Source organism: Mesoplodon mirus, assembly GCF_964341445.2.
Source record: "Mesoplodon mirus genome assembly, chromosome: 4".
NCBI classification, from domain to species: Eukaryota; Metazoa; Chordata; class Mammalia; order Artiodactyla; family Ziphiidae; genus Mesoplodon; species Mesoplodon mirus.
In genome coordinates this window covers 95538333-95565662 of record NC_138979.1, presented here as the reverse complement: position 1 = coordinate 95565662, position 27330 = coordinate 95538333, and the positions used below count along the sequence as shown (strand labels likewise).

Here is a 27330-nt window from a genome sequence, read left to right as displayed (position 1 = left end):
AATGGGTAGAAGACTTAAATAGACATTTCTCCAAAGAAGACATACAGATGGCCAAGAAACACATGAAAAGCTGTTCGACATCACTAATTATTAGAGAAATGCAAATCAAAGCTACAATGAGGTATCACCTCACACGTTAGAATGGCCATCATCAGAAAATCTACAAACAACAAATGCTGGAGAGGGTGTGGAGAAAAGGGAACCCTCTTGCACTGTTGGTGGGAATGTAAATTGATACAGCCACTATGGAGAACAGTATGGAGGTTCCTTAAAAAACTAAAAATAGAATTACCATATGATCCAGCAATCCCACTACTGGGAATATACCTAGAGAAAACCATAAATCAAAAAGACACATGCACCCCAATGTTCACTGCAGCACTATTTACAATAGCCAGGTCATGGAAGCAACCTAAATATCCATCGACAGACGAATGGATAAAGAAGATGTCGTACCTGTATACAATAGAATATTACTCAGCCATAAAAGAGAACGAAAACGAGTCATTTGTTGAGACGTGGATGGATCTAGAGACTTTCACACAGTGTGAAGTCAGAAAGAGAAAAAATATCATATATTAACGCATGTATGTGGAACACAGAAAAATGGTACGGATGAACCGGTTTGCAGGGCAGAAGTTGAGACACAGATGTAGAGAACAAATGTACGTACACCAAGGGGGGAATACTGCGGTGGGGTGGGTATGGTGGTGTGCTGAATTGGGCGATTGGGATTGACATGTATACACTGATGTGTATAAAAGTGATGACTAATAAGAACCTACAGTATAAAAAACCAAACAAAAAAGCCTATCTGCCTGTGTTCAAATTCTAGTGCTGCTACTTACTAAGTACAAGAATCTGAGGAAAAGTTGCTTTACCTAATGCCGTGATCTTCTAATCAGCATCATAGGATAATAATAACACCTATTTCATAAGATTGTTCTAAGGATTAAATGGGTTAATGTATGTAAAGTACTTAGAAGTGTACCTGACACATATTAAGTACTAAATAAGTGTTTAAGTACTATTATTATTGTTTTTAAATTAATTAATTAATTTTATTTATTTTTGGCCGCGTAGGGTCTTCCTTGCTGCGTGCATGCTTTCTCTAGTTACAGTGAGTGGGGGCTACTCTTCGTTGCGGTGCGTGGGCTTCTCATTGCGGTGGCTTCTCTTGTTGCGGAGCACGGGCTCTAGGCACGCGGGTGTCTGTAGTTGTGGCTCGTGGGCTCTAGAGTGCAGGCTCAGTAGTTGTGGCTCACGGGCTTCGTCGCTCCGCGGCATGTGGGAACTTCCTGGACCAGGGCTTGAACCCGTGTCCGCTGCATTGTCAGGCAGATTCTTAACCACTGAGCCACCAGGGAAGCCCTCAACTACTATTATTATCATGGGAAAATAATCAACAAAAAATTAAATATCAGTAGACAATTCATATCCCTCTTTTCTGACATAACAAGAAACAGATCCAAAAATAAATAAAGACACAGTAGGAAATCAAGATCACTTTAAACATTGTATAGGACAGACCAAAATGCACAGGTGTACAAATGGTTCATTTGAAAAGAACCTGATATTCTGAAAAAAAATTAACACTGAAAATATTAATTTTTCAGAATGACTATACTCAGTAAAACATCTTTAAACAAGAATAAATTTATTTAATTTCTTTTAAAGATTTAATGATATACAAAATGTATATAGTATAATATCTTTAATACATTTTTTCTTTCTCCCCCCCATCAATATTAAACACTATTTGAACAGCTTATCTCTTTTTCCCTTGTCTGTATCTATGAGATACACTACTGAATACAAATAAGATTTACACTGCTCCCTCCCAAATAAAAATTAAAATTAGTACCTAGGGGAAAAAAAAAGAAAGAAAAATAGTCAAAGCAAAGTACTTCAGACAGATGAAAAGCTTTTCTTGTTGTTGAGTATTCAACAATATCTGGGGCAGTTAAATTACATTTTATTGGCATAAAGTTGCATTGCAATCTCCCAACATCACGTAATGATAATCCAATTCAATTTCTTCAGTACCACAAACAATATGCATGTTCAGATGTTCCTACACAATTTTAAATATATGCAAGAATTCATGTTTACATTCTGATTTGATATACTGGTCAATAAAATCTTTTGACGAGTATGTAACTTCCAAGTTGTAACTATAGTAGATATAGATAAGAAAAAAGCACTTTAACTTTTCTCACAAGGTAACTTCTCTTAGACAGTGAAGTTTCTCCTTTGATATATTTAGGTTATACCAGTCTACCATGGCTTTCTTCTACTTAACAATGTTTAAAAAAAAAAAAAAAGCACTAATACTTTGCACAATTTGGGCTCTATTTAACGAAAAAACTGGCTCTATCTTTTAAATAGGAGCCTAACCCTGATTCATAAGGTCCCTCTTAGAAAATGGTTTTCGGCTTGGGCTTTCTATATCCCTGTAGATCTAGAATTGTAACAAGCCATCTCCTTTCCCATGAGATGGGAAACAAGAGGCATCTAGCTGGGCACTAGTGACATCATCACTGAACACACTAAAACACACTGAGGAAGACACCTGACTGCCATTTAACCAAAAGACTGGGTGATTTCTTCATTTCGCTAGCTGAATGGCAGAAAACCAGCTGCCAATAAAATCTGCACGGACACCTAACTTTGGTTAATGGTATTGCACCACATGAAGAGAGGGTATTACCCTCACCAGAACAAAGTCAAATGAAATCCTCTGTTAAAAAGAGCCCTTTAAAAAGTTATAAATACTAATTTTTCTTTACCTTTAAAATTTAACAGCTGCCAGCTGTATTGTATAGGGAGTTCCTGACTAATTTAATCAGGTCAAAAGAATATTGACCTTTTAAATGTGCCAGTTCAGCATATTCAATTAGCACATGCTTTTCTTTATTACCAAACAATTCCCTCCTAAATGAAAAGTGACAGTAACATTTTTGTGAGGTGTAGGCAAAACCGATGATTCAGTAATATTATAACATCAGACGAATAGAATTAGTTGATTCTGATTCTTTGGTGGAATTTCCAGGCTGAAGAGTCAAATCAGAAGGCTCATCCTGAGGAAATATAATTTTGTCAGGTGTATAGTCATTCCTCTTCAGATCTATATTCATGACCCCCAACAAAAAAAAGAAAAAGAGTCAGTATCGTTTAGAAACAGAAAATTAAGAACATTTTCTAAATCAATTTCCCTCTAAACATGCCAGATCTATTTTCTACAAGGTTTTTATAAATTCAAAAGTCACAAAATTTATACACATAAAAATGAAATCATTCAACAAATAATTATTACACTCCGACCATGAGTCAGTAACTCATGTAAGTGTAGAAATGCAGCAGTGAACAAGGCAGGTAAGGTCCCTGTTCTCATGGAGCTTATATTCTTGTAGGTGAAGAAAAACAAATAGAAAAATGACAATTATAAGTAGTAGCAATGCTTTAAAGAAAATAGTGTGATGAGGGTCAGGTGGGAGATGGTATAAGGTGATTCTTTTAGATAGGGCTGGGCAGAAAAGCCACAGGAGGTAACATATAAGAAGTCCTGAATACTAAGAAATGACCTATCAAAGTCCCAGGAAGAGTACTCTATGCAGAGAAAGTTAACTGCGGACTGCAAAAATGAAATGGACTTGGTGTGTTCCAAGAATGGCAAGAAGCAGCATGGCTTGCATGTAGTGAATGAGGGAAAGACTAGGAGGAAATGAGGTCAAACAATCATTAATGGTCAGCAGTTGTCAAACTACAGCCTGTGCGCCAAATCTGGCCTACTTATTTTTGTAAATAGTTTTATTGGAATGCAACCATAGAAATTTGTTTACAGATTGTGTATGGCTGTTTTCGTACTACAATGGGAGAGTTGGGTAGCTGTGACACAGGCCATATGGCCCACAAAGCCTAAACTAAAATGTATACTTCCTTTGTCTTTTACAGAAAAGTTTGCTGACCTCTGATTCATGGTTTGCAAGCTAAGTACAGATTACGGTGAAAATCCACTGGAAAGTATTAAGAAGTCTTAAGGGAGGAATGTAATCAAATTTGTTTAAAATGACCATTCCAGCCGTCACATGAAGTCTTGTTAGAGGGCAACTGGTAAGAATCCAGGAAACAAAATGGTGGCAATGACGATGAAGAGAAATTGATAAATTCTAGGAAGATTTCAGAATTTGAGCAGACAGAATTTGACAGATTGGTTATGAAAAGTAAGAAAACAAAGGAACTGGCTAGCTTTTAGGTTTTGAGCCTGAGCAACTGGGTAGCCATTAATGAGACAGGGAAGCAGAATTTCGTGGGTAGGGGTGGAAAATGAAAGTCAGGAGTTCTGGAGCAAAAGTGTTACTTAAAAGTAATTCAAGTAGCAATGTAGGAAACTCAATATAGAAACAGGAGCTCAGGAAAAAAGTTAGTCTTCAGTTAAATTTGGTACTATCAGGATGTAGACTGCCTTTATAGCTATGGGATAGGATGAACTCAGGGAGTAACAGACATATATGACAATGGTTGCAGAACTGGAAAACAATGTAGTAGTATCAAATTTATACTTTATAAACAAACCATAGTCGTGCATATACTCTTATACTTTTATCTCCATGTAAAACAGAACTAACACTCAGAATATGAACTGTTAATTTTAATTTCAGTAATAGTCTATATTCAATGATCCAAATACATATTTACTACAGTATGAACAATTTTTTTTTTTTTCTGTACGCGGGCCTCTCACTGTTGTGGCCTCTCCCGTTGCGGAGCACAGGCTCCGGACGCACAGGCTCAGCGGCCATGGCTCACGGGCCCAGCCGCTCCGCGGCATATGGGATCCTCCCAGACCGGGGCACGAACCCGTATCCCCTGCATCGGCAGGCGGACTCTCAACCACTGCGCCACCAGGGAGGCCCCAGTATGAACAATTTTTGATAAACTTTAAATTCAAGACTTTGCCAGTAAGGCCTTAGGGAACGCAAATTAATTTGTAGCTGAAGTGTACACAAAGAACAATGTACAGAAAAAACACAATTATAATTCAATTCACAATTATAATGCTGTTAACTAATGGTGTAACCATGGGCAAATCATGTAAACTCTTATTTTATGTTCTGTAAAATGATGGATTTGGACTGGGTTGCTTTTAAGGTCCCTTCCAAGCTGTAAAATCCTGTAAATGACAATTTAAAAAACAGATATGCTATTAAATATTGCATTGTATCAAAACCAAATAAAAATTGTATCTGGGCTGCCTGTTAAATTCATCATTGTGTGTTCTACTTCTGGCTTAAATGGACTAAGCATATTCCATCCTCTCTCTCTCTCACTGATTACAAGTAAAAACTGATTACAAGTAAAAACATGATACATAAAGCAACTATCTCAGATTTCTGAAAAGTAACAGCAGACATATAGGAGAAGGAAATCAGAACTTGAAGAACGATTTATATGGTGGTGAGCTTCCTGTTTTTTTCCCATCTCTTATTTCTGGGCTTAGACTTGAAGATAGCTCAATCACAGAAACATACAGTGAGCATGGACACAAAAAGCTCCAAGACCTTCTGGCCACAGGATAAGGAAGGAGGACCCTGTGGGATGGAAAATGTTGAGGGGAATTCCCTTTTTCATTATTCTTTTTGCTCTTCTGCCCTTTACCTAAGCCCTGGTCATGAAGAAGCATTCCTATAGTGGTGGCAGTTGGGCAAGAACCTACAACTCCAAGAGAAAACCCTTCTCTCTGACCAGAAGAACTGAGAATAGGTACCTCTATGATCCAAAAAGTATTATTTTCAGCACCAGAAACAGACCTAATTGCAGAATGTGTGTGACAGTGCAGGGATGCCAAAATCCTGGCTTTGTAGTCAGTGTACCAAAAAAAAAAAAGGAAAGAAGAGGCCCCCGGGAGTCACAAAGTAAGGAAGAAATCATGGAGAGGAGGAAAATGGAGAGAGAGATACCCTAAATTTATGTATGAAATCCCAGACTCATGCTTGAGTGGCACATATGTGGAAAGACGGCATAGCATAGGCTTTGAGAACTAAACTATGGTGCAGACCTTCACTCGTGTCCCAGACTTGCCCTTGTTTGACACACATGAGAGAGACCTGATTAATAATGCAAAGGCTTTAAAAACTAAACTGACATTAGAGGCACAGCCACACAGAAAATAGACTGGGACTTGTAAACTGAATTTAACTGAGTTGACTGCCTGCTAACACCAAAAATCTCAAGGATTCAAAATTCAAAAATTCAAAATTCTCTATAGAGGATTTTTAATAAGACCTCAAATCTTATAATATAATATTCAAAATATCCAGGACACATTCTAAAATTACTAGAGATACAAAAAACAGGAACATTTCAAAGATTCTAAAAGAAAAAGACAACCAAGAGAAGCCAATCCCAAGGTTACCCAGATGGTAGAATAATTAAAGACTTTAAACTAGCTACTAGAACCATACTCCATGACGTAGGACAAAGACTTGAAATGAAAGGAAAAATAAGTTTTCAGCAGAGAAATAATCAGTATAAAGAGACCAACAGGAAATTATAGTACTGAAAAATATAACTGAAATAAAAAATTCAGTGTATGAGCTTAATAGCAGAATGAAGAAATAAAGAATGAGGAGTCAGTGAATGTGTGTGTAGATCAATAGAAATTATCCAATCTGAACAAAAGAAAAAAATTAATTTTTAAGGAAGTAATCAGAGCCACAAGTTCCTGGGTGACAATATCAAAAGGTCTAACATTCTTTTTATGAGAGTCCAGAAAGAGAAGAGATTGATGCAGACAAATATTTGATGAACTAATAGCTAAAAACTCCCCAAATGTGATAAAAGTCATAAATTGGCAAATTCAAGAAGCTTAGTAAAGCTGAAACAGGATAAACTCAGAGAAAGCTACAACTAGACGTAACTGCTACCTGCAGTTAACATAACCACAGAATCAAACTGCTCAAAACCAAAAATAAAGAATAAATCTTGAAAGAAGATAGATTATAATGATACATCATGTATAAGGGAAGAACAATTCAAATGACTGGAGTTTTCATCATAAATAACAGAGGCTAGAAGACAGCAGAACATTTTTTAAGTGCTGAAAGAAATGTCAACCTAAAATTCTAGATCCAGTGAAAATACCCTTCAGGAATGAAAGTGAAACACATTCTTAGGTAAGGGGAACTAAGATCAACCACTAAAAAAACTAACATAAAGATAAAACAGAATACTAAAACAGAGCGAGGGGTGTGGGGTGTGGGGTGGAGAAAACAACAAAAAAACCAAACCAGAGACATCAATCAGAAAACAATAAAACAGCAGATCAAAATCTAACCATATCAATAATTACATTAAATGTAAAGGGTCTAAAACAGCTATTATAAGATGGAAATGGTTAGATTTTAAAAAACAAATTAAACCTAGGAGCTAACTATATGCTGTCTATAAGAAAAGCACTTTAAATAGAATTAATATATACAGGTAAAAAGAATGGGAAAAGATACCTGATGAAACCACTAATCACAAACTATGTTAATATCAGACAAAGCAGACTTTAGAACAAGGAGAATTACCATGGCATTAATTTAATAAAAATTAAATCACCAAGAAGTCATAACAACTGTAAAACTTTATGTATCTAAGAGCAAAGCTTCAAAATACATGCAGGAAAAATTGATAGAACTGAAAGCAAAGCAGATAAATCAACAATTATACTTACAGACCTTTCTTCTAAGTAATAAATAGAATAAATAGACAGAAAATCAGCAAGGATATTAAAAACCAGAACAGCACTATCAGAAAACTTTCCTTCATTGGGACTTCCCTGGTGGCCCAGTGGTTAAGAATCCGCCTGACAATGCAAGGGACATGGGTTTGAGCCCTGGTCTGAGAAGATCCCACAGGCCGCAGAGCAACTAAGCCCGTGTACCACCACTGCTGAACCTGCGCTCTAGAGCCTGTGAGCTACAACTACTGAGCCTGTGTGCTGCAACTACTGAAGCCCGCGCACCTAGAGCCCCTGCTCTACAACAAGAGAAGCCACCACAATGAGAAGCCCGCACACCACAATGAAGAGTAGCCCCCGCTCGCCACAACTAGAGAAAGCCCATGCATAGCAATGAAGACTCAATGCAGCCAAAAATAAACAAACAAAAAAGACACCTGTAATTAATCCATAGGTCAAAGAAGAAATCTCAAAGGAAATAAGAAATATTTAAAAAATAAAACTAAAACATACCAAAAAAAATTTTTTTAAATACCAAAATCTGTGGGATGCAGCTAACACAATGTTTAGACAAAAATTTACAGCACTAAAATGTTTTGTTAGAGAAAAAGTCTCAAATGAATATTTTAAATTTTTACCCTAACAAACTAGAGAAAAAACAAACTAAACCCAAAGCAATCAGAAACATGGAAATAATAGAGAATAAGTCAATGAAACTGACAACAGAAGATAGAGTAAAACAATGAAAACAAAAAGTGGTTCTTTGAAAGTATCAATAAAACTGATACACCTTAGCCACACCGACCAAAAAACAAAAAGCACAAATTACCCTAATGAAAGATGGGATTCACCACAGACGCCCCCACAGACATTAAAAAAAATAAGAGTAGTATCATTGACTCTATGTCCATAAGTTTGACCATTTAAATAAAATGAAGACAAATATTGTATGATCTCACTTATACATGGAACCTAAAAAAACAAACAAACTCACAGAAACAGATGACTTGTGGTTACCAGAGGTAGAGGGTGAGGGGAGGGAGAACTGGAGGAAGGTGGTCAAAAGGTACAAACTTCCAGTTATAAGATAAAAAAGTACTACGGATGTAATGTACAACATGGTGACTACAGCTAACACAGTTGTATGATATACAGGAAAGCTGTTAAGAGAGTAAATACTAAGAATTATCGTGAGGAAAAAATTTTTTTCTTTCTTTTTATTCTATCTATACAAGAAAATGGGTGTAAGCTTAATCTAGTGTGGTAATCATTTCACAATATATGTAAATCAAACCATCATGCTATCCACTCTAAACTTACAGATATGTATATCAATTATTTCTCAATGAAACTGGAAAAAAAAAATGGACCAATTCCCCGAGAGACACAAACTACTAAAACTCACTCAAGAAACTGACATCTATTTTAAAAAATTAAACTTAATTAAAAAGCATCTGACAAAACTTCAGACTGAGATGGTTTTGCAAGACAATTCTATCAAACATTTGAAGTGGATAATATCAATTCTATACAATCTATTCCCCAAAACAAAAGAGGTGTAAACACAACTTATTTTTAGGGTCAGTATTATCCTGACACCAAACAAGACAAAGACAGTACAAGGAAAAAAACCCCATAGACCAATATTCTTCATGAACATAGATATAAAAATCATCAACAAATATTAGAAAATTGAACCCAACAACACATAAAAAAGATAATATACCATTACAGGGACTTCCCTGGTGGCGCAGTGGTAAAGACTCTACACTCCCAATGCAGGGGACCTGGGTTCAATCCGTGGTCAGGGAACTAGATCCTACATGCATGCTGCAACTAAGAGTTCATATGCTGAAACTAAGGAGCCCGTGAGCTGCAACTAAGAAGCTCGCCTGCCACAACAAGGACCCAGCACAACCAAAAAATATATATATACATATATATATATATATATATATATATATATATATGTATATATATATGTATATATATAAAATATACCATGACAAGTGGAGTTTGTCCTCGGAATACAAGACTGGCTCAACATTTAAAAAGTCAATCAATGTAATTCGATGTAATACTAACCAGTTGAAGAAAAACCAAATGATCATACAAATAGATGCAGAAAAGACATCTGACAAATTCAGTGAACATTTAGGATAAGCGTCTTCAAGAAATGAGGCATGGAAGATGTCTACTCTCACTACTCCTATTCAACATTGTACCTGAATTCCTTGCCATTACAAAAAGTCAAGAAAAAGAAATAAAAGGCATACAGATTGGAAAGGAAGTAATAAAACTGTCTCTATTGTCTACCCAGAAAATTCCAAGGAATTTACAAACAATAAACAAGAACCAAACAAACAAAAACCTCCTAGAACTAAGTGAGTTTAGCAAGAACACAGAATACAAGGTCATTATACAAAAATAAATAATTTCTGTATCTATGAACAATGAACAATTTTTAAAAATTTACAGACAGTAGTATTAACATGCTTACTATGTGCCTGTCACTGTTCTAAGTACTTCACAAATACCAACTCATTTAATCCTCAAACAAACAAAAAACAACAAACCTCTATGATGTAGGTATTCTCTGAGGCCCTGGAGTCTGGCTCCCAGGTCCAAGCTCTTGATTACTACTATATTATTGGTCATAATGATAGGGACTTTTAAAAATACAGCTCAAGGGTGAGTGCCAGGCACCTGTAATTTTGAAAAAGTTCCCCAGGGGATTCTGACACACACCAGAGGGTGAGAACAACTGGTTTGTGATATAACTTATGATTCAATAATAACTTGTAATTCTTCAAATATAAGATGAAGTTACTATCACGAGAGACTGTATCTGCAGTTCCTCTTCCTGTTTCACAGAATACTCTTTTCCCAACTCTTTTCCAGGCTAACTTGAAAGTCTATTCATCCTTCAGTTTTAGGCAAATCTGTTAGTTCCCCAGGTAGCATTCCCTGACTTCTAAGTTTGTCTTAAGTGATCTGCTTACCTGTTCTATTTTTTCTGCTTGGCATTTATGATCGTCCTATAATTCTCTGTTTATCTTGTCAGTATCCAAGACCTGGCTAAACTCCACCGAGTGCAGGGACCATGTTTGCCTTGTTCACTGTGCATTAATATCTAACACAATTCCTGGCATCCAGCAGACACATAATATATATGTATTAAGTGAATGGACTTTGTGGTTTTATAAGTAATTACTGAAAGCATAGATCCATTAATAACCAAAAATATGTATTTATGCTTCTGGCCTTATGAAATTCTGTAGTAATTAACTTTGCTAACAATTTATATATTATACTGATTAAGAAAATGCTTACCTGGAAGTTTAAGCTTTCTACAGCAAGAATTACAGTGATGTTTTGCTCTGAAGTTTTTTATTGCATCCTCTCCTAGGTTTGCTGGGCCAAAAACCATATCACAGGATCTGTGGAATTGGTAGTTAAAAGAAAAAGTCAGTTAATGCAAATAGAAATATAGAATTTGAAATTACAAAAATGTCTTAATGAAATTATTAAAACTTATTACCTCTTTTCTTCTGCCTTTATCACAGATGGGTCAGTCAAATTTTCACCCACACCTTTATATGTATATATTAAAAAGACAATTTATGTTATATAATTGATATAAATACATAAGTATAATAAAAAGTCACAAGAGATTCTATAGCATCATCAACCATTACACAATGTTAAATTATTCAGAAGAGGACAGTTTTTCACTCTTGATATTTCATAACTTGACTTATGACCTCAACATTGCACTAGGAACAAACACAGTTCCTACGACATGAACAACAGTTAAATGTCAGAATAGGTAGGTAGGCATCTAATCTCTTGGTGACACCAGTTTCTGATGCAACAAGGCCAAGCTGGAAGTAAATATCTCCTTATTTACAATCTGCCCTTGTTTCACCGTAGTTAGCAAAGAACAATTAGGTACATGAAGGCATGATCTATAGGTCATTTTCAAAGTCTTTTGGATTTTTTAAAATCACAGGCTAACATATAAATACATTTTCTTGCAAAAGATTCAGATTTCATAAAGAGTAAGATTGTGAACATCTTCCTTCATCTCCAGCCCTCTCCAGAGGTGTTAAAAGTGTGGTTAAATCTTTTCAGTCTCATCTATTCATTCATATAAAGAACAACTACTGATATTTGAATAATCATAAAATATTTAACCCATTAGAATGAAACCTAATAAAATGGGTAGAATTTCACAATAGGAAAAGCTAGAATTAAAACATGAGTCTAATTTCTACTCAGATTGGCAAAGATTCAGTAAATATTCAGTAATGAAGAGATGGTGAAGAAATGGGCACAGTGATGAGTGATCACAGTGCTGAGTATGAATTCATATAACCTTTTGGAAAAGTAACCTGGCCGTTGCTATTGAAATTGTACTCATCTCTAAAACTAAAAATAGGGTGACTGTCTCATAACAGAGGATGTAAATAATGCTATGCCTCCATACTACAGCTGTTAAAAGGAATGACTCAGATTTATCAATAATGATCCAGAAGATGGCTATCATGTATTATTAGGTAGAAACAAAACAAAACAAGTGAAATACACACACACACATACATATATATAGCATGATCCCAGCTGGAGGAAAATCACAACACAAAATGATTAAAAATAAGTTTAAAAATTTGTAATTTGTCTTCACAAAGGTAGAGGAACAGTAAAGATGGGAACATTTTGTTCTTTATATATTTCTATATTGTTTAACTTGTTTGTAGTAATTGTCTAAAATATTTCTATGAAAAAAATGGCTCCATGAACACATTAATTTTGTAGAGAACATCACTATTACTCTGCTTATTAAAAATAACTGCCAACTTTTAGTGGCCTCATTTTCTAGGCATATTTGAAGATGGATTCGCCTGTCTAATAATATACATCAGAGATTTCACTATATATATCACTTAATCATTTATGTGAAATGATGAATTTACTGAAAAAAGGACAGCTATTTTTACACAGATTTTCTTTCTTGAGTTGGTATTGAAACTCAATACCAACTGTTTGCTTTTCAACAAATTGTTTATATTTGGGAGTATCTATATAATGAAAGAAGTCATCAAGTGACAAATATTCTAAACAATTGTTTTTATGTGATTTGAAATCTGGTCTATGTTGACATTTGAAATTAAAGCTGCTCTTTAGGGACAAAAAAAAAAAAATGGAACCTATAATGTGAAAGTATCATCCAGGCAGAGCTGGCAATTTGCTCAATTTCATTTTTCTTTGACCTTTCTGTGAAGCTGCATAAACATTACTCTAAGCAAATCACTGCTCTCCTAGTCATAATTTTTTTTCCCTTTTACATGTATGAAGGAATCTGTCTACAAAGATAGCTATGCTCAGTTTTTCCCTCCTTGTATACATGCTGCTCTACCTTCCAAGTGCTTGAATCTATTCCCTACCTCTTGAATCTGAGCTGTCCTTATAACTTACCTTGACCTGTAAAATGTGGCAGAAGGGATGTGGGCCCACTCTGGTCCTAACCTAAGAGTTTCTGCTTTCTCTCTGGAGGAAGCCAGCTGTCATGTAAGAAGTCTAACTACCTGAAACTACCATGCTACAAAAAGTTCAAGCTACCCAGCCATGTGGAAAAATCACTTCGTGGCGAACTGAGGAATTCAGCTGTCTTGAACAGAGACCTAAGACATTTGGCTCCAGTCAAGCTGTCCAAACTAGTCTCCAGCCATTCAAACCCTCCAAGGGGACAGTAGAGATGAGCCATCCCCAAATTCCTGAACCAAAGAAGTGTAAGCGAGCAAAATGGTTGTTTTAATCCACTATTAGGTAGTTTAGTTCACAGTAATAGATAACATAAACACCAGGAACAATACAGATAGTTGTTATTGTTTTAAAGAAATGGTCTTTATACTTTTAAAGAAATTAAGGCTACAGATCTATGAGTGGAATAGGGGATTTCACATGTTTTTGCTTATTAAAACATCTGTATTACCTAAATAACAATTAAGATAGCATCCCACTCTTCAGGGCCCTGATAGCTATATACTATGGCTGTTATTGACTTGCTCTTTTAACAGCTTCTGCTGACCTAAGATTTTACCCATCCATAAATTAGCAGATTTCTATATATTGCTCATAACACATGAATAGATGAGAACCTAATGCATAATTCCCTTTTAGCAGTTTTTTAATAAATTTACCTTGTAAATCAAGTACCAGTAACTCCCCTCTTGTATATTCATAAGTCCAATGGCTAAAGGCTAGCATGATCTCTTCCAGTGTATTTGTTGGGATAATCTCATCACCATTATTGTTGTTATATTTTCTAAATTCTCCAGTCATACATTCTTCCACAGCAAACCACTGTCCTGCTGAATGGCAATACAGCAGGAAAACTTCAAGGAACCTTATGAAAAACAGTCATAGATATTACTAGTAGTTTTTTTTAATGATAAACAACCAAATGACAATTTTTATTGATTTAATCTTAACCAATACACAAAATATGCCATATATAATTCTTTCAGCTCTGCAAACACCTACACTTATTCACATTTTTTAACTCAAGTTCAGTGCCCTCAGAAAGGTTCCTGCTCAATTTAGTCATTTTATCCTATACAAGTAGTTTTCTTAATAAAATTAGAATCCATCTTTAAAATGGGTAAATAATGAAATATTCAGCATCAATAATGAAGGTCAAAAGAGAATGCTATCCACATAACACTAAAAGATCTCAAAAATGTTAAAAGATTTACCTTGGAGAATATGGTATGGATTTGGGTTTCATTTGGTTGAAGGCAAATGTGAGCTTTTGTGCTGCTCTCTGTTGTTGAATTTCCTACAGAACAGAAAAAAGAAACCCTCGTTCAACACTGAAATTAAGACTATTTGATTTATCATACTTCAGAAGTGAAAACATGAAGCTCAAATAATGCTTCACTGTATGCATTCACTAGTACTTACTCTAAGACAAAGATGCAGAACTGTATCTTCTTTATAAATACTTGACCATGTATTAACCACCTCAGGAAGAAAAGATTTGATAATATAAAGATGTCCTGATTTGAGGATATCATGTTCTGACCAAGTACACTGTACTTTGACAGCTCTTCGTAAGCCTCCTCCCATCTCCTCTTTACTTAAAAACTCTATTTTGGCACAGAGGCCTAGCTGTGACCACGAAGACATGCTGTTATTCAGTATGTTGGGAGAACTCTCTTCCAAGCGATACACTGTGACAGGCTCACCTGCAACATGAATAGACATATTTTAAAGTCAAAGTATGACTCTGAAAATCACAAGGTAGAAATTGGCAGGTATCTTTAGTTAAGATTAAGTGAGGAATAGAAGATGAGATGGATCAAGTTGTAGTTTTATAAAAGAAGTTTAAGGGCAAGAAATACTCAGAAACCAAGGATCTAATCTCTCTAAATTCATCTGTATTTGGTAATAATAAGCATTTTTGAAATCGTGAACATTTTCGAGAAAAACTTTTAGAAAGCAATTAGACTTCTAAACACTTCTAAGCTAAACTTTTTAACAGGAGGTTAGATCTGTTCCACAAACCCTGTGATATCAATTTATCAACGCTTTCATTGCTAAACTACGGATCAAGAGCTTTTCTAAATTAAAATACACCACTGCTTCCGATATGCCAGAAACAGAGAAAATCAATACTTCTGATGCTTCCTTCAGTTTAAACATACCTGAATCTTGTAGTAATCAGGCTGATTAAAATTTATATGAAATTAACAATTCTTAATGTGATCCTTCCTCTTTCCGTCACCATCCATGTTCTATATTACAGTTAAAACCACATGTTAATTAAAGGTTTATTTTCCCTCTTATTTCTTTACTTTTTGGATTTACCTCTTGGAGGCACAGGTGTAAATGGAATGCTCTGGGATAATCTCATCAAGTTATTTCTTTCCACAGCTGCATAAAAATGAGAGAGAAATAATGAAATCCCCAAAAGCTCTATGAACTACTAAATTTTGTTTTTAATATTTACTATTACTAACCTGAGTAATAGTAATTTGTATCCATAACTGGTTTAAATGGAGAAGCAAGACCTAAAACGGTAAATAAACAAATGAGACCCTTTTAAAAGTACTAATGCAGCATAAATTTTTGTTTGAGCATTCTCATTTAATCATCCCAAGTTTCCTTCATGTAACTCTGTTCACAAAAACAGAAAAAAACAGTAATAAATTATGACCATCATGTGCTTTATTACCCTATTTCATTATGCCAGATTAGTGGTAACTGTGTAGTATGACACCTGGAAGGGAAAAAGCACATGATGTTTCACACTCTCCTGTTATAAACTGCATTCTTCCCTTATTCCCTACTCAAAAAGAAAAGTATCAGACCTTTGGGGTGTGGGGCTGTAGCCCTGTAACCATTTTAATGGGCTGACCATGAGAAGATATAAAATAACAAAAAAGCCCCTCTTCCATCTCTAAGTATATCTGAGGACTTTACTTTTTTTTTACTTTTATTTTTTTATTGAAGTATAGTTGATTTACAATGTTGTGTTAGTTTCTGTGAGGACTTCACTTTTTTTTTTTTTTGGCCACGCTGTGCGGCTTGCAGGATCTCAGTTCCCCAAACAGGGACTGAACCTGGGGCCGTGGCAGTGAAAGCCCGGAATCCTAACCACTAGGCCACCAGGGAACTCCCGAGGACTTCACTTTTTAACTGTACTGAGAAAGATGGAGAATAAATTGAACCTGTTATGTGTTAAATTTCTAGAATATAAATGAAAAAGAACCTATCGTCTTGCAGAAGAAGAAAGCTAGTTAACAGTTATATCATTGTGTGAGAGGTATAAAATATAGTGTGTATGTGTGTGCGTATGTGTGTTCTCACACATGCACACAATACAGGACTGTAGAGGAGGGGTACCAAATGTCTCCTGGTTGAAGAAAGGTTGAAGGATATCTCAGAGGAAGAGGGCTTTGTGAGTGCAAGGTCAAGGGTGTCAAGAATACCTCCTGCTCAGGTTTCACCTAGCTGACTGAGAAAGTACCATTCACTAACACAGGGAATATAAGGGAAGAAGCAGCCTGGGTAGCAAGGATGAAGGGGAGTGGGGAGACTTTTGTAAAACGATCATCATTCACACGGTGAGTTCTTGTATTTGTGAAACACTTATAATGAAGAGAAACAAGCTGAGGGGAGAACTTTCTACTACATTGGCTTTTTCAAATACGAAGTCTAAAGTTTCTTACTTAGGACAATGTAGTATTTGCTAAAGTAGATCATACACAATCCTCAGTTTTTCACATTAAATCTACCACACAGACTCACCATTTAACGTTCCTTCTTCAGATGGCCTAAAGAAACAACAAAAAATATGTTACAATTTTAGTAACTTAAAATTAGTTTTGGCTACCACAAAATTTTTAATTTTATGAAGTTACTGTTATTTAATATAACATTATTAAAGGAATTCTGAGATTCAGATTCACTTTTGTTTGAATATTTGCCGCTTCCCTTAAGCTTGTACCAAATTTATACACAGATATGTATAAATCCATATGTATATACTTTATCAACAACTTTTACCTCCAATTTATGCCTACATAAATATTATTAGTAGTTTGATACCAAACTGAAGGTTCAGTACTAATACAGTAAAATATTCCATGACTCCTCTATTTGTGGAGATTCATTCCAGTACTTTAATAATGACTTGAAATGACTTCGCAGGATTCTAAAAATACTTCAACAGAATTAATGGGCAAAGAACAGAGAGAACAGCATTTGTATATCATTTTGCAAAATTCAATTGCTAATGTTGAAAAAAATTTTTTTCCAATGTTGAATATGTTTATTTATAACAACATATACTGGTACCAAGTGTAGGTTCTATTAATCCCAAAGATTCCAGTGCAAATTAGAGACAAGTGTAGTGGAAAGGAAAGGGGAATGGGAATCAAGAAAAATAGATTAGAAGCTTAGCTCTCCCATTATACAGTTATGTGGCCTTGCTCAGGACTAAAAGGACTAGATCCAGAAAGGACCACTTGAGTAGGAGACCTTGGTAATCTCTTTCTAGCTCTTACATTCTATCTGATCCTGATATTTCCTGTTGGCTTTCACCTTAGTAACATAAATATTTCCTATAGGAAATACTTTGACCCTAGCATCAGCCCTTTGTCTACTGCTGATAAACCACTCTTAGCACCCAAAGAGTACTGACCAACTCCACCTTTCTGGGTACTTCTATGGGTCAGCATTCTGTAACTCAGTGTTCTCTTGTTAGCTGAATTAACATCAACTTTAAGTAGATTCTGCATTTACATCCTACAGTTCTACTTATAAAAGACATTATTCTCTGAAGAGGTCTGATTATAAATAGGTCTTCCAAGTGCCATTCAGGGCCAGGATACCACCACAATTTGAACAACTGCATACCCACATAGCACCTGGTTTATTTTCTTCTCTATATATTCACATCTATTTCTGATACAGAGAAGGAAATAGGGAAAACACTGTATAATATATAATAATTTCCCTCAAACTGGCTTCCCTTCTCAAGCAGTTCACATTGGAGAGTAACTTTACTATGCTTCTAGTATCAAAAGGGTGTCAAGACAAGACTACTCTTTTTTAATTACTCTTTTTTAATGTCCTTTGGAATCCTAAAATACTAATTTCGAGGCTGGAAAACAGAGAGATTATCTTTGATTCTTCTTTATGTTTAATCTGTACCGAAAATTTTCACTTTCTGGGGATGACTACTTGTAAGATTGCCTTTTGTTTCTACTTTTGGTTCTGGATTACCACATCAGCTTTCTCGTGGATCTTCCTGTATGCAGGCTTTCTAATGTACACTGTGTATTACTGCTCTAATTATCAAAGTGCTTTCCAAAAGCAGAAGAAAGGCTTGTTGATTAGAACGATGGGCAGAGAAATTATTAGCTAAAGTGTCAAACTAAGTTGTTGAACAAGTTTATTCAAAAGCAAGTTGGAAACAGGACTAAATAATAAAATCATAATTGTATCATTATAATGAAAATTTTAGTTGAGTTGTGGTTATGACTAATATAACTATATAAAATCATAAATTAAATATATACATTAACTTATAATAAATGATTCCCCAATCTTTTCTATGTAAAGACAGGAGATCACAAAATAAATAATCAGCAATAATTTCAAGAAGTGTTAAAAAGGTGATGCAAAGAGCAGGAAAAAAACAACATTTAATACCTATGATACTTTTCACACTAACGATGAGAAAAGGCTTACTTACATTTCTCTATTTGATGGTCTATCTTGTAGCCAATCCTTTAGTCAGAAACAAACACAAACAAAAAGTTAAAGAAAAAAGTCTCTAGATAAAGCATAACTGTTTATCTCTGTTTTGTATCCTACACGTTTGATGAATGAAGGGTTGAAAAGTTAATATAAATTTGTTTTATACAATTGAACTAATAAAATAAAAAACTGGTATAAAAGCTACCATAAGGCCATTCCACAAGGTAGAATAAAGAATTTCATGAGTGTTATTTCCTACAACATAATTGTAATTGTCTGCTGACAATTTTATTTTCTTAAAATACATATTTGTTTCTATGACTCTAAAAAAAAATATGTGCCTGTTGCCAAAACGCATCAAAGTATAAAGAGAAAAATTAAAATCATGCAAACTGTGACAAAGAAATCACTAATAACAAGCATATTTCATTGAAGCCCTTTTGTGTGTGTATGTGGTGGGTTTTATTCTGCAGTTTTATAATTATTTTTCTAGGTGTGGATTTATTTTTACCTCCCCACTATGGGACTTATGCTTCCTGAATTTGAATCTTCATATATTTCATCAATTTGGAAAATTCTAAGTCATTTATAATCTCTTCAAATTGTCTACTCTCTCAAGGCCAATTTAGAGGTATTTTTCCATCTCTTTACGTTTAACACATTTTCCACCTAATTATAATTCTATGTTATATTGTGGTCCAATTTAGCAAAATTCTGCATTCAGCTGTGCTCAATCTGTTATTTTTAACCCCCACCGAGATTTTTTTTTTTAATTAACTTATTTTATTTTTGGCTGCTTTGGGTCTTTGTTGTTACACACGGGCTTTTATCTAGTTGTGGCGAGCGGGGGTTACTCTTCGTTGTGGCGCGTGGGCTTCTCACTGTGGTGGCTTCTCTTGTTGAGGAGCACGGGCTCTAGGCACGCAGGCTATTTGTGGCACACGGGCTTAGTTGCTCTGCGGCATGTGAGACCTTCCCGGACCAGGGCTCAAACCCAGGTCCCCTGCATTGGCAAGCAAATTCTTAACCACTGCGCCACCAGGGAAACCCCCAACTGAGATTTTTTATTTTTTCCCAAATTTTCCAGTATTTTTGAGTAGTATCTTTTCTTTTTTAGAAATGTTTATAATACTTTTTAATGGCTTTAATCAGACTTATTTTATAATCTGTAACCAATAATTCTACTATCTCAAGTTATCAGAGATCTAATACTGTTTGTATAAGCTGGCTTCCACAAGTTTTGTAATTTGGCATTGTGAGGTCATCTTCAATGGAACCTTATTTGTAGCAAAACTGTGCAGCTTAGGTTCAGGATGAGTCCTTCCAGAAAGGAGGATTTGTTACTGTGAAACTCTGAGTTCACTGAACACCCTTCCCATTGAAATAATATTTTTAATAAAATGATTTTTAATAATACAATCTATCTCCTTACAGCACAATGTAAGTTAATATGGTTAATATGTTCTTTTCTTCAGGCTTCTAAAATGTTTTAATAATAATGGGCATCTGGGGGACTTCCCTGGTGGTCCAGAGGTTAAGAATGCACCTTCCAATGCAGGGGATGCGGATTCGATCCCTGGTTGGTGAACTAAGATCCCACATGCCACAGGGCAACTAAGCCTGAGTGTCGCAACTACTGAGCCTGCACGCTGCAATGAAAGAGCCCTCATGCTGCAATGAAGATCCCGCATGCCGCAACTAAGACTCAATGCAGAGAAATAAATACATAAATATTAAAAAAAGAAAAAAAGAAAAATAGAATGGGCATCTGGGACAACTGGCAGGCGAGTGAGCAGGGCAGATTGGGATCACTGGGTGGCCGGGACTCCTTGATGGACCCGATCCTCCTGGTGAGCATTTCTCCACTCAGGGTCACACACTGCAGACAGGACAACACTTTTCTCAAATGTTCCTGGGCAAGGTACGACTGCCGGGGAGGGGATGGATTCCTCACTCCCTATGCTGGGCCGGTTCTGGGCACCAGAATTCACTTCCAAGGTTCACTGCTGGCTGGCCTCAGCTGGTGCGAGCGTTGAAAAATTTTTCCCATCATCTTCAGTAAACATCACAACCTTTGTGCATGCGTGAAGTTTTCTCTCCCCCAACCCCCTTGCTGTGGCCACAACAAAGGAACATGCATAAATGAGATGAATAAAAATACAGTAATACTAAAAAAAAAAAAAAAAAAAAAATGGGCATCTGATGGGCTTAGAAGATCCTCTTGTTTCCTTTCTGCATAAGATGATGGAAATGAGTGAAACAATAGCAGCAGCAGGTCAAAGACTTCTAACAGGATAAGATTAAAAAAAAAAAAAAAACTGGTGTACAAATACATTGACTGGAATATCCAAAGGGTTTCCCTTTCAGTTTATCACGGAGATGAATCCACATCCCATTCGCACACTGAACCACTTATAGTGCCCAGTTCTATGCACAACCTGGGATTTCTCCCCTGCCTGCTCTGGCAGCTTCCTGGAATCTTCTCCATCACCTTTGCTTGCCCAACCTGGGGCTGATAACACCTGATTGAATGACCTCTTTGTCTTCTGAAGAACCTCCAGGCTCTCATGGTTGCCTTGCTTGCCAGGGTGGGAGCAAGCAAGAGGGTGTGAGTACATGTGTAGCGTTCAGTCCAGAGGGATGGGGCCAAGTTAATATGTTCTTGATGATCCAGGATCATAATTATGAGCACTAATTTCTATACTTGACTAGAAAGGACCAACTGTTTTTGCTTTCTCCCAAGCTATCTGTCTTGGTTGCCAAAGTCTGCTTTAAAAGAGTGTTTGTAAAATCAAATATTACTCCAGTTGGCTGGGAATAGTTTCATATCATTAGCTTCAATTAAAACAGAGATTCCTACCTTTCTTTCTTCTGCATGCATTTTTCTTTAATAATTTCTGACTATTCACTACAGGAAGAAACTCTTTTCCATAACTGCTATTATGCACTGAGGTCAGTTTTCTAATGTTAAAAAATTTTTGAAAGCTAGATGTAATCTCAGATAAAATATCACCATCTTTTAGCTCTTCTCTAATAAATATTTTTAAATATGCATATGTTTAATTGAAATATACAAACCGGTAGTAAAGCTGCTTTGGAATCTACTTCATGAGTGTCTTCTATAGATGGCCTTCTACTGTTACTTTCCACTAAAAGAAAATTTAAAAAAATAAAAAAGTTATACAACTAAAAAAAATTTTTTTAATACCAACTAACCAAACACAAAGTGTTTCAAGGCATAATATAACTTACCTAAGATAACTTATCCTCTCCCCAACACTGCTGAATGTAAGAGTTATATAAGTCTCATGGGTCTCTTGACAGGATATAAAAATTATTCAATTTATTTTTGTGAAAAGGCAATATGAAATAAAAGAGTATGGAAAAAAAAAGTCTTGCTCTTCCTCTGTTCCCAAATTTCTTGTGTATCCTTCCAAAGATATTTTGTGTTTCTATATATACCCCTGAATCTTCTTTTTTTAACATAAATGCTAGTATAATATATATATCTTCAGGTTTTTGTTGTTGGTTTTTTAACTTTAAGCTTGGAGATCTTTCAATATCAGTACACAGAGGATTTCTCTATTCTATTTTGATATTATGCTGAACTTCATACAATGGATATACAATAATTTATTTAACCAAACTCCTATTGATGGACATTTGGCCTGATTTCAATCTCTTGCTGTAACAATGTTGCAATTAATTATCTTAAACATCATTTTACAGTAATGGAAAAAAATAGTTCATCTTTCCCCTCATTTAAGATGCCACTTTTGTCACATTTTGCTTGTTTATACTAAACAAACTTTAGAATTAAGCCTATTTTCCAAAAAAAGTGGATGTTAAATTTTAAATTAATTTAGAATTTACAATCTCATGACATAATAAAGGAAAACCACAGAAAGAACAGTGAAGAGAAATCTTAGAACAAAAGAATGAATGGTGAAAGGAAATCTTAGAACGTTCCAAGTATAGAGGGCAAAAAGAACAGATTGATATATATTAGGAGACTCTGGGCAAAACTTTTTCAAGATGATGAAACTGAATACTTTGAAGAAATTTATTCAAAGAGCAGAGAATCCAGTGTTGATCTAACCAAAATCATGACATAACTACACTGGTGGGAAAGGGTAAAGCCATCTGTGCATGCATGTGGGCTAGGGAACAGAGAGGGGTGGGGACGGCGGTGGGGAAGAGCTCAATCCTTGTCTTTAGTGGGAGGTCAACGGATACTGCCTAAAATTGAAATACAAGGATATAAAATTACAGGCATCCTAACTTTAGAAATAATATCCATGTTATCCAAAAATAGTGAGTTTTATTTCTTCCCTCCTAATCCTTCTACCATTTATTTTTCTTCCTTTTCTTCTTTGGCTAAAATGTTAAATAAAATCCTTGTCTTGTTCTCCTTCTGGGGTGTTCAATATTTCACTATGAAGTATGGTATCTGTGGTAAGTTTTTGTTAGATACCCTTTATTCAGATTAAGGACACTCCATTCTATACTTACTTTGTTAGGAGTTTTAATCATGAATGGATGTTGAATTTCATCAAATTCAGCCTTTTCTGCGGCTATTAAGATAATCATATGATTTTCTTCTTTAATTTGTTACTATCATGCCTTATATTTTTGAATGTTAAACTAATTTTCACTCCTGGAATAAACCCAACTTGAAGAGAATAAAAGGAGAAATGATGGTGAGGGGAATAAGGAAGTACTGCTTTTCTTAAGGAACCTTATAAAGATTACATGTACATAACTGAAAAGTTAGATAACAAATTTATACGCATATAACTATGACCCCAAAAAAGCATGATATGGAAACATCTCCAGATCATTAAACTTTCTAAATGAAAAATTAAAGGTGCAGGACAACATGTATGGTATGCTACCTTTTGTGTAAAAGATGAAGAGGTAAAAAAGACTATTGTCATATATGACTACATAAGCATGAAACTCTAGAGAAAAAACAAAAATAACAGTGGTTACACATGGGGTTGGAGACTGAGACTGATTTTCAAAGTGCTTGTGTGTGTGTGTGTGTGTGTGTGTGTATTTTAATTTTGAAGCAAATAAATGTATGTTATTTTTAAAGGTTAAAGCAGAAAAATAAGTTGACTAAATGACTATACAGATTAAAATACAACCAACTCATTTGTAAAAAAGTCAGGAGTAAAAAGCGAGTCTTTGCCTTTCATCTTTTAAGTCTAAACAATTTGTTGAAAAATATTAGAATGTGCAGATTATGTATTATTCAAGGTTAAGAACAACAATGATGGACCAGAATCTTCATTTTCTGACTTCTGAAACATTCACTGCTCAAGTGTGTGACATACATAAAATACATTTAAAGTTTAATGATGTCCATAAATACCTGTAAAGCTTAAATGAGTATGTTTGTGTTAGCATAATTCATGAAGTCAAAATACTCACCTCGCTCTGAATGAAGAGGAATAGAAGTTTTGTGACACTCAGTAAATCCAGCATGAGAACTCACATGTTTCAGAGTGTTTTCAGAAGGAATATCATTCTGCATATCATACATATACACAATTTTAAAACAATTGAACTAAATTTCAAATCATTGCTCTAAGTAGTATAAGAGCCTCTGGATCTATTTAGCTCAATATGCTTTAATCTACCTGGACACCAAGGGGTATATTACAGATTACAGTTATTTTCTTCAATGTCAATTTCAAAAACTGCCATCAAAACACCCTACTTGCTTATTGTTCATAAATCCATCTGAATGAATCCTTTTTCATAGCAATACAAGTTCATTTAAAAAATTGGAGGAAAATAGGAAACTGTAGGGAAAATAATAAAACATTTATCAATTCACCTTAAAAAGAAAAAACTACTATTTTACACTAAAATTGAAACAGCAATACTTTCTTCTTTGGAGAGTAAAAAAGTGGAGGGGAAATTTATTTTGGGGAGTTTTGGTAGCTTTCTTATTGCTTTGTATAAGCTATTTCTATAACAAAGATCTATCTGGTCATTATTTGTCAAATTTCAATTTTTTTCAGATTTGTTTTATCTATGCTTCATATTTTTAGGTACTCATCTCTTTACACCCGTCCCTTAATATTTGTTTTAAAAGCCCTCCTGGCTTTACTGACTTAATATTTCTATTTTCTTAAGTTTTTTTTACACTTTGAGTTTTTATATTTAAATCCGGAATTCATCTGAGCTTATGAAGCGATATGAAACAGACGTTTCCAAATTTCTACCCAGTTGTCCAATTTGTGTGTTTACTGACAAAGCATTCCTTTTCTCATCAATTTCTAATCCAACCCTTATTAAATTTGTATTTGTATAAGGGTTATTTTGGAGTCACCAAAACGTTTCACTGAATATTCATGTTTCAATTGTACCACCTGTATAGATATCTTAGTATCTAACAACTAATTCTCTCCCATTTTCTTCTTTTTACCTATTCGTTTTTCCAGATGAACTAACGAAATTCATTAAACTAATGCAGAAGATCTGATACCTTCACCCTGTTTCTTCTTTTCAGCTATACACAGGTCATACTACTATGTAACTTTAAAATATTTCCAAACCTCTACCACCCCCTCAGAAACAATGAGTTTTAAAATGTTACTACCACAATAAGCTATTACTTTCATTAAATAAATTTAACTTAAACATCTCAAGAAAATTAAGTTTTTCTATCTTTGATGTTTCACATTCTTCACATTACAGCTGATTTATTGATATATAGCCAAGCAAAAAGTGCTAACCTTTTCCCTATTGTCACAAAGCAACTCTGATTTCCTTTCTGATTTTAGTTGTTCCTTTTGGAACCAGTTCTAGCTATTTCTTGATTGTTTTACATAAGTACTTTCCTTGATATATACTCTTTGATGCAATGACACATCAATTTCATAGAACCATCTTTGATAGAAATTCTAGTGTGGGACTGATGAGTGGGCTTCGAGGTATTTGTAAAACTCTGTACTTTAAAAGAAAAATATCTGTATATGTGCATTTGCCTGGGAAGGTGGTCTGTAGTCTTCATTACATTTTCAAAGGTATGTATAACCCACAAATGTTCAAGAACTCAAAACCTCTAACCGTCATGAGCTAGAGCTCATTATTCTATTATTACAGTTCTTTTCCTCTAAGTAAAGTACCCACAGTTGTTAAATTTAAAACATAGCCACCACTTTTCTTCCCACTCACTGAAACTTGTTATTTCTTCTTGTTTTTACCAGGAAGTTATTTGCTCACTTAAAAATTTTCAGCATACTCCTGTTTTAAGTTCATTTAATAGGTTCATTGTTAAAAGGTGCAATCTGTGGGGAAACCCTAACATCTACCATTTACCATTAGGAAATGTCCATTTATTATAAATGATTTCCCACCATATATCAAGTGCTTCACAACAGCAAAATGCCGTCAGAGTGTCGTCAAATTCCTTCAACTGCTGTTGTGACACCTTGTTAAAGATACCTTAAAAGTTCAATGAAATATAAATTAGAGAATTAACAGCCTAAGTCAGGGTAACTATAACTAAGGATTGAGAAAAGTAGAGACACTAAAGAAGTATTTAGGAAACAAAACCAGGTAGACTTGGCTGTTGACTGGAAGGGAGAAGTAAGAGTGCAAGTTTGCCCTGGTAAACTAGGATGCTGATGCTATTAACAGAGGTAGGAAATACAGGAGGAAAAGAAATATGTCTGCTGAGTGGGGAGATGATGGTGAATTTGAGGTTTTGACATGGTGAGTTTGACAACTCTCAGAGTTCCAGCTAGTTAGCAGTTCTAACCTTTTACTGTGGTGTCATGTCAATTCTCTAAGTCATAATCACTCCAAAGATTTCCTTTATCCATATCGATTCCTAGCCCTCAGAATTTTCCTGGCTAAAATTCAAGTGTACAGGTTTAGAGTCAAACTTGGGGTCAAATGCCACTTAGGCACTAATGCCCCTATTACTAACTGCTAAAAGGTATCAATAAATATCTCTAAAATTCTAGGATACCAAGTACCCAACTATAAAATTTAAACATTTAAAAAATTACTTTCACTAATAAAAAGTGAACAAATATACTACCCAAATTATCATGTACATCTCTCTTGAACAACTAATTATACTATCAGGAAGGACTAAAATAAGAGAAATTGGGCTCTCTTACACTGACACGAATGGACTCTACAATTGAGCAATATAACATACTGGGTCCATATTTTTAATTAAAGGGTATTTGCATATAGGAGAAAGAGAGTGTGATAAGAAATTTTATTAAACTTAAATAATTCCAAATTACAAAAAAACTCTATTAAAAGTTATGAAGGTCCACAAAACACTTCATTTACTGTAAAAT

The 27330-nt window shown here is 34.9% G+C and overlaps 1 protein-coding gene across 2 annotated transcripts in view; it reads right to left on the bottom strand.

The window, feature by feature from the left end:
• Positions 1-1078: 1078 nt before the first annotated feature.
• TRPM7 (transient receptor potential cation channel subfamily M member 7) overlaps positions 1079-27330 on the bottom strand; it is a 130545-nt gene continuing 104293 nt past the window's right edge. For both annotated transcript variants that reach the window (XM_082616879.1, XM_082616880.1), the window contains 12 exons: positions 24434-24530; positions 22076-22146; positions 18993-19027; positions 17042-17067; positions 15751-15801; positions 15599-15664; positions 14693-14976; positions 14485-14567; positions 13930-14135; positions 11268-11319; positions 11060-11166; positions 1079-3127 (listed from right to left, as the gene is read on the bottom strand). In XM_082616879.1, the coding sequence (XP_082473005.1) occupies positions 2997-3127; positions 11060-11166; positions 11268-11319; positions 13930-14135; positions 14485-14567; positions 14693-14976; positions 15599-15664; positions 15751-15801; positions 17042-17067; positions 18993-19027; positions 22076-22146; positions 24434-24530 (1209 nt within the window). In that variant the 3' untranslated portion in view covers positions 1079-2996. The remainder of the gene's footprint in view (positions 3128-11059; positions 11167-11267; positions 11320-13929; positions 14136-14484; positions 14568-14692; positions 14977-15598; positions 15665-15750; positions 15802-17041; positions 17068-18992; positions 19028-22075; positions 22147-24433; positions 24531-27330) is intronic.